General features: G+C 35.4%; 1 protein-coding gene across 10 annotated transcripts in view; it reads right to left on the bottom strand.

Moving 5' to 3' along the window:
- COBLL1 (cordon-bleu WH2 repeat protein like 1) overlaps positions 1-7,930 on the bottom strand; it is a 179,009-nt gene that overhangs the window by 55,742 nt on the left and 115,337 nt on the right. For all 10 annotated transcript variants that reach the window (XM_019628156.1, XM_019628159.1, XM_019628149.1 and 7 more), the window contains 2 exons: positions 1,300-1,501; positions 842-1,070 (listed from right to left, as the gene is read on the bottom strand). In XM_019628156.1, coding sequence (XP_019483701.1) covers positions 842-1,070; positions 1,300-1,501 — 431 coding nt within the window. The remainder of the gene's footprint in view (positions 1-841; positions 1,071-1,299; positions 1,502-7,930) is intronic.

Below are 7,930 nucleotides of genomic sequence, written 5' to 3' on the forward strand. Positions count from 1 at the left end.
AAAAAAAAAAAGACTCAGACAAAACCATGGTGAGGCTACAGTAATTCACGGTTGATTAGAACAACAATGAATTTAGATGTAATTTTTAATTTTCTTTTTAAATCTCAAAGACCCAAAGAATTAAGTTAAATTCCACCAAAAAAAAAATTCATAGGTAAATGGAAAAGTGTAAAATGTGATGACAACTAGCAAAGACAAGTTTTCATTCCAATTTCAATAACTTAAGTCAAATTAAATTTTATCACATTTAGTTTTTTCTTACTTCCAATGACATGTATTGACTTCTATCTATAGGATCCATTAAAGTGTCATTATGAACTTGAGAACAACTATACATAAACACAATACACACATACACATATATGCACATCCTGTTAAATGAATAAAACAAAGTCTTACTTCTATTCCTAATTTTTTGAGAAACCTCCACACTGCCTTCCAATAAAAGATGAAATAGTGCCATTGGTGACAACATGGATGAATCTTGAGATTATAATGCTAAGTGAAGTAAATCAGACAGAAAAAGTCAAGAATCATATGATTTCACTTATCTGTGGTATATAAAACTGAAAGCAACAAAGGAACAAGACAAACAAACAAACAAAAACTCATAGACACAGACAGTAGTTTAGTGGCTACCGAGGGTAAGGGGGAAGGAGGTGGTAGATGACAGTAAAAGGGATCAAATATATGGTGATGGAAGGAGAACTGACTCTGGGTGCTGAATATACAACATGATATATAGATGACATATTACAGAATTGTACACTTGAAATCCATGTAACTTTACAAACAATCATCACCTCAATAAACTTCAATTTAAAAAAAAAGTCTTACTGACCTCTGCTGACATCCATGGCATATAATTCTCTTAGTCCCAGGTCATTAAGAGATTTCATCAAGTCGAGGGGCTCCTGAGACTGATAATCCTTTAACAACAGTGTGTGTAATGGATCAAACTCACATTTGCTGCATATAATGGGGGCAAGTTCTTGAAGTGGTGCATGTGGGCTAACTCTCACTATTGTCTTCTGCGTTTTCTTAAAGTTGATCACAACTCTCACAGTTTTCTGAAACACATATTAAAGCCATAGTTATACCACAATTTACTGAAATAAAGTTTCTTGATGTCTGGAATAATGAGAAATCTACAATTATATATTCATACCATAAAGAGAATTTTTCTGTTTTAGTGTAAAATTCTTATTGATTAATGTTACTTCTTAAATCCAAAGAAGATTCTTAGAAAAGATATCAACTATTTCTATAAGATATCAAAATCTACAGTGAAAGTCTTACCTCTGGTATTATAGGTGTAGGTTTTTTCTTTTCCAAAGTTTTTGGCTTTAAAATTACTTTTTCCACCTCCAACATTCCAATTGGTGTGTTTGGCTTAAATTTAATGGAGTTCTTTTCAGCTGACAGCAGATCAATTGTGTAACTTGATGGATTTAAGTGATACTGTGCACAGAGGAATATCAACAAGTCCATCATAGGTTTACTGTAAAACAAGAGTAATGCTGATTGTCAAACAACTTCATAAAACAACTGTTAAAGTTATCGTTTCAAGCATTTTCTTAGGTCCTCTTGTCTTCAGTAGAAAAAACAAGGCTACAAAATAGTATTTGTGAAATCAGCTTAAATCGAACTACAAGATATTTAAGCAGACAAAATTATAGTACCTAAAAAGTCCTGAGTAGTATTCAAAAGAGCTTGATTGGATCATAGTGTTGGTTTAAAAATTACCTGTGTTTTATCTGCCAAAATGTCTTCATATTATACAGAGGATGCCAAAAAAAATGTATACACGTTTTAAGAAACAGAAAAACTGTATTTAAAATTGTAATAATATATACCGATAACAAAAGATGAATACAAGTCACGTTTGACTTCTGCAATTACACATTGTTACAGTAATTCAATTCAACTTTGAAAATTAATACATAGATGACATCTCTTAAAATGAATATACACTTTTTGGCACCCCTGATATATATTTCAGGAGAACGAAAAGTCCTTTCCTTACCCAAAAGGAGTCACTTGGTTTAGCAGATGCTCTTTCACAATATTATTTAGAATATTAGCAATCTTTGGTTGACAAATAGGTTATATTCCAAAGTTCTCATAAGAATAAAGCATTAAGAACTATCACCCTTTGGACTTTAGAAAGTATAGTTAAGTATATACATGAGGAAGCACACAAAATCCTAAAGAAGAATGTAGTACAGATTTCTGAATTCATTCAAACAGTATTTAATATTTTCTAGGTATTGAAGACACAGTACAAGTGTTATGGCATAGCTGTTCTTATACGTCTAATACCCTGTTAGGTAAAGTACTAGGTAATACTCTACCTAGTAGAGTATTAGAGTATTAGAGTAATAGCTCCTAACTTTGCCATTAGTATACTCTAATACTACACTAGACTAATTGTCAGCAAACTATAATTTGCAGGTTAAAGTGGGCCCAAAGCCTGTTTTTGTAAATAAAGTTTTATTGGAACACAGTCATGCTCATTTGTTCACATATTAGGGCTGCTTTTATGTTACAATAGCAGATTTGAGTAGGATGTGACTATATGGCCCACAAAGCCTAATTATATTTACTATCTGGTTCTTGACAGAAAAAAAAAGTTCATGGGCTCTTGTGCTAAACAATAAAAAAAGCAACCATGTAAATGCATGAGACAACTTCAAACTGTGATTTAAATTTAAATACTAATGGTAATACAGAATCTATTTCTACAGGAAATTGCACACTGAACTTGAGATCCAGAGACACATCTTAGTTTTTTGCTTCTGTTTTCACAGATTCCAATTGTTGGCACAGACTTGTGTTTTCATTCACACCATCAACAGAACAATGTGGTCTCCGAGTCTTTCTTAATTGAGCCCTTAAAGAAAGCCACTAAAAAATATTTTGTATTATGTGCTTTCCTGAAATTAGCAATACTTAGCTGTTAGTTCATATTTACGACTGAGGCACTGAAGCACTGTGTAAATTTAAGTCCTGTATTCACAGATTGAGGTACAGGTTGATGAACTTTACTTGAGGGTAATCAGGTGGCCAGCTACCTTTTTCCCACTGGGAAATATAAATGTCAGTAATCTGACATCCAATCTCTTAACTAGAGATATAAATCTGGCTACTGGCTTTCAGTAACTAGACAGGGAAATGAGGTTAGGAATCTCATCATTCAGGGTGCAATTTTTAATTTAGTACATCTGTTTTTATATGCACCTCAGCCCCACTCTCCTAGGTGGATTTTCCGCATCTGTAGCAAAGCCCTGTCCATTGTATTTATGCATCTAGGTTAACAGGCCTTTGACATAATAGTAACCATCCTCAAGAGAGCACATAATCCTGCTAACTATCCTGTAATCCAATCTCAGCCTTGCTTTCTCCCACCTTTAAGCAATTTTCCTTATGTTCTTTCCTTAATTTCAAATGCATAAAAGAAATTGCAAAATTGTCAATTCTGAGAAGCATTTGAGATCTTGCTTCCTGGCAACTGTCATCATTTTTGGCTCAAATAAACTCTTATAAAAATGCTCCACAGGTTTGGATGTTTCTTACATTGACAAATCTTTGCACACTCTACCAGATTTCATGGCAAAAAGGTTTCAAGAGGACTAGAGCTATATATCATGACCTTTGAACTCAACACTGCCTAAATGTTTTCTAATAAAATTGTCTTTTCGAAAGACAACTAAAAATCACAGAACTTCTTGATGACTTTATTCTTTCATTCTATAATTCTAGGTTCAATTCTTTATTCGATAATTACGGAAGTCAATTTTGTCTTGAACATATTCCCATTCCCAGATAAACGCAACAGACTAGAAAGTTCTGTAACAGACATAAATCAGACGGGAATTTAATACTGCATATGATAATGGCATTTCAAATTTCTGGGGAAAGAAATTTTCAGAACTGATATTGGGAAAACTGACTAGCTATCTAATGAAAAATGTTATGTATCTACCTTATTCCTTACACTAAAGCAAGCTCCAAGTGGACTAGATGTATATATGAACATGAGGATATAACTCTGGGGGGTAAAACACAGAAAGGAAATCCATCTCCATGTACTTTATGTTCTGGAGCATTGCTGTCCAATAGAATGAAGTAAATGTGACAAGCTGAGTGATTAAAAGTAACCTCACAGGCTGATCTGATGATCATAAATTACTAACTGGGCAGGTCACACCCCACGGACACCACAAAGTGACAATGTTGCTGAAAGGACCCAACAGGAAGCCTGAAATGTTAATTTAAATTATTTTCTATGTGATATGCGTGCTAACCTCTCCCTGGTGACCCACAAACTATCACCAAGGTCCTGGTAGATTTGGGAGGGATTAAAGAAAAGAAAGAAAATTTCAAAAGTTAGAGACTGAAAAATAATCCAAAAAATAAGATAAAGTTGAAGCCATACATGGCTCCAAGAATAAAAACCCTTGGGAATTTACAATAATATTATAAAGGGGAGTGGATTTTCCATAAGAATTAGGATAGGGGTTCAGGCTAATTATTTCTAAACCTTAAGGAGAATGACCTCAAGATGTTATCTGGGTTCCATTTATACCTAGAGGTGAACTCCTCTCTAGGAGGCCCACCATTTTGCAACTTCTATTTCTAGGACCTAATACACAGTGAGGTCAATGTCATTGATTGAGGAATTTATAGGAACCAGTGATTATTTATCTCTAGGTAATTTTGCTTAAACATCCATGAACATTCATGAACGCACAGCAGACAATGTATAACTGAGATCTCTACAGTATCTGACACATGAAAAGACAAAGTTGTTGAAAGGAGGTTCATATGCTTAAAAAAAACACATAACTGTGAAAGATTTTTTTTTTTTTAATTAACAAGCTTGACTAGTAGCCTTGTTTTGTCTAAAGCCATGACATCTTTACACAGAGGTGGGATATAAGCATTAAGTTGAGCTAAGATCTTCGGCAAAACATCCTCAGACCAGTTCAAATGTTTGAAGTATTTAATTGAAACTTCAGCCTTTGGCACTAAAAGCACGGAAGAGATGACCCTGACACCTTGATGATTCTAAGGGAGAGAATTACTGACTGCCTGCCTCTACCATAAAGTAGCTATAACCCTATAAAAGTAGGACATTAACGTTTAAATGGACCACGCCTCAAATGGGGCTACTGTGGAAATTAACTAGTCACAAAGTGCACCCACAGAAAATAAAATCATCTTGAGTGTAGCTGTTTAGAGTTACACACCCAGGTGCCAAATTACTTCTACCAAAAACAACAATTTTGGTTTGAGAATAATTATCCGGAACTGATGCTGTATCCAACAGCAGCTGGCTACCAGGTTTGACCACGGGATCACAGGAAGGATGCTTGCTTTCCTGTTTGCTAGAGGAGCACACACCAGCAATCCACCTGAAACCCGAGCCAAAACCTTAAAAGTTGAAAAAGATTGGCTGAAATTGATCATCATGTCCTCATTCAGATAAGAAACAGTCTCTTCCTTCTCCATACCACCACATGACTTTGAATTTTGGTTCATTATATTACTTGAGTCTTCTTTGCATTAATATTATTTACATATTTTTTCTCTTGTAAAATAATGATTTCCTAGAGAGCAGGGTTTTTTTTTTTTAAAACTCTCTAAAAATTCTTCTTGGAAAAAACAAACAAACTGTTCTTGAAAATGGAGAAATCCTTATGAGATTTCCTACTTCTTCTTAGAAATAAATAACAATCCTTTATATTAATTTCATATCTATTATCTCCTTTGAGTCCACAACCACCAAAAAAGCTACTCCCACATTATGAATGCAAAAACTGAGGTTAGAGAAGTCCCATGGCCAGATGACGAAAAGCATATGTAGAATTAGGGAGCAGTCAGGAACAGAATGTCCTGACTCTTAAAACTGTACTCCTTCAGCTACCATTTAGCTTAATAGTATCACAAGTCAGGGTGCAGGATGGGATGGATGGTTTGCAACAGGCTGTCTGCTATCTGCTACAATTGTACTTCATAGATTGATGACATCACTTAACCACTCCAAATCCACTAGTGACCCCTCATGCATTTGTGACACACATGCATTTTTGTCCTAGTCTTGCTACCTGCTAGATAAGACAAGACTTTCACTTTCGTATTGTAAAGATGCCATTACGTATCAAAAATGTGGGTCATGGTTCATCAAAGAGTTTTCAGGTCAGCAAGATGTATAACATCTGCCTCGGTGAATTTCCGAACCTGGAGGTGTTTAAGCAAAGTCACTTGACAATAGGATGGCTATGTAACTTATCATCCAATCTGAGACACCTGAGAGTGAAAGGGGGCGCTATTAGTAATTACTCTGGGAAAACAGGTACAAACAGGCACTGTCACAGGGAAATAAGGTTGCATGATGGATGATCAGTATTTATCATGCAGAGATGGATTGCAAGCACCTGATAAGGGGTTGATCTCTATGAATAAGATTATCCCTTATTATGATTCTTTAAATCTGCCCCAGTGTCTAACAAAAATGTTTTACACATTTTCAATAAATCTTTAAAACAGTTGATTTGAAATGGTTCTAGTTGTCCCATCAAAATGCACACCAACAACCCAATTAGACTTAGCAATGAAAGTAAGGGGATTTTTAGAGCATTCCCTATTGTTACTGATGTTTATCCATCTTATGTTAGTTAACCCACCTAATTCAGTAACAAGTTCAGGAGTGTGCTTTACAAAAATGACTCACATTCATCTAGTATTATCTTGCCATTTTTTACAGTCTACTATATTCCAATAGGTGGCACTGTACTCCATGTAAAATGCTCCTGAGCTCATTATCTCACCTACCCAGTGCCAGTCAAAACCTTGGGAGTGTTAGTCTTAACTCTGCTATTACATTGGTGCTACTGGACAGGCAAATCAGACCACAAATCACGTGCAACATGTCTCTGGGTTATTTTATAGCCAACGTCCAGAGAGTTAAGGTGACTTGCTTGAGGTCACAGAGCAAGCGATAGAGTCATTACAGGGCCCGAGATTTCTAACTTCAAGTTCTATGCTTTCTTTATTTGTGTTTTCATTCGTGGCATTTTCAGATTTTTTCAAATAAAAAAAAATTCCTATTTATGGTAGGGGCATAAAAGAGAGAAATCTCCTGTTACCCATGGTGTTGATTCCACTCCCTATAAGAGACTGTGCTAGTATAGCCATATTAGCATATAAAATGTTCCCCTGGTAGGCTAACAAAAAGGATTACTGCCAATCTTTTACCAAGTTTTCCAAATTGAAACTTATTTAAAATTGTCCCTGAGAGAGAGAAAAGAGGAAAAAGGAACAAATACTTATTCAGGGAGGAATAACCATATACTGGGCAGATATGTGATGATAAGGTAAGAACCTAGAGTGATGTACAAATATACCCACATATTTCCTTATGTGCTGGAGTGTCTGTTAACAGTTTACCCTATAAGCTCATTTTCATTAAAAATTAACTTTTCCCAAGACTGGTGGATACCACCACTTATGCTGTATAGTGTAGCATTTCCTGAGGGGGACAGCCCCTTGGCAGCTTGTCCTTAAAAGAAGCATTCTTTAATGTTCAGTTAGTAAGGCACAGAGCTGCTCCATCTGGTGAAAAAGGTCCTTTACTCTACCAGCGCCACACACATACACATATATAGGTATATGCATATATGTATACACACACACACACACACAGATACATATATACCTATACTACAATGTACTATATGAGTATGTATAAGTATAATATTTTAATGCCTCCTTCCTTCAATCCAATCATACATGAAGTCAGGACACACAGAAATGCCCAAGTTTTCAGGCTGGCACTGCACCACCCTCAATGTAAGCAAAGGATTGCAAAGGCAAGATGGCAGATACGGGGTGACTTTTGGTCATTAAAAAGGCAGTATCACTAAAC

The sequence above is a fragment of the Hipposideros armiger genome, unplaced genomic scaffold, assembly GCF_001890085.2.
Source record: "Hipposideros armiger isolate ML-2016 unplaced genomic scaffold, ASM189008v1 scaffold_751, whole genome shotgun sequence".
Classification (NCBI taxonomy): domain Eukaryota; kingdom Metazoa; phylum Chordata; class Mammalia; order Chiroptera; family Hipposideridae; genus Hipposideros; species Hipposideros armiger.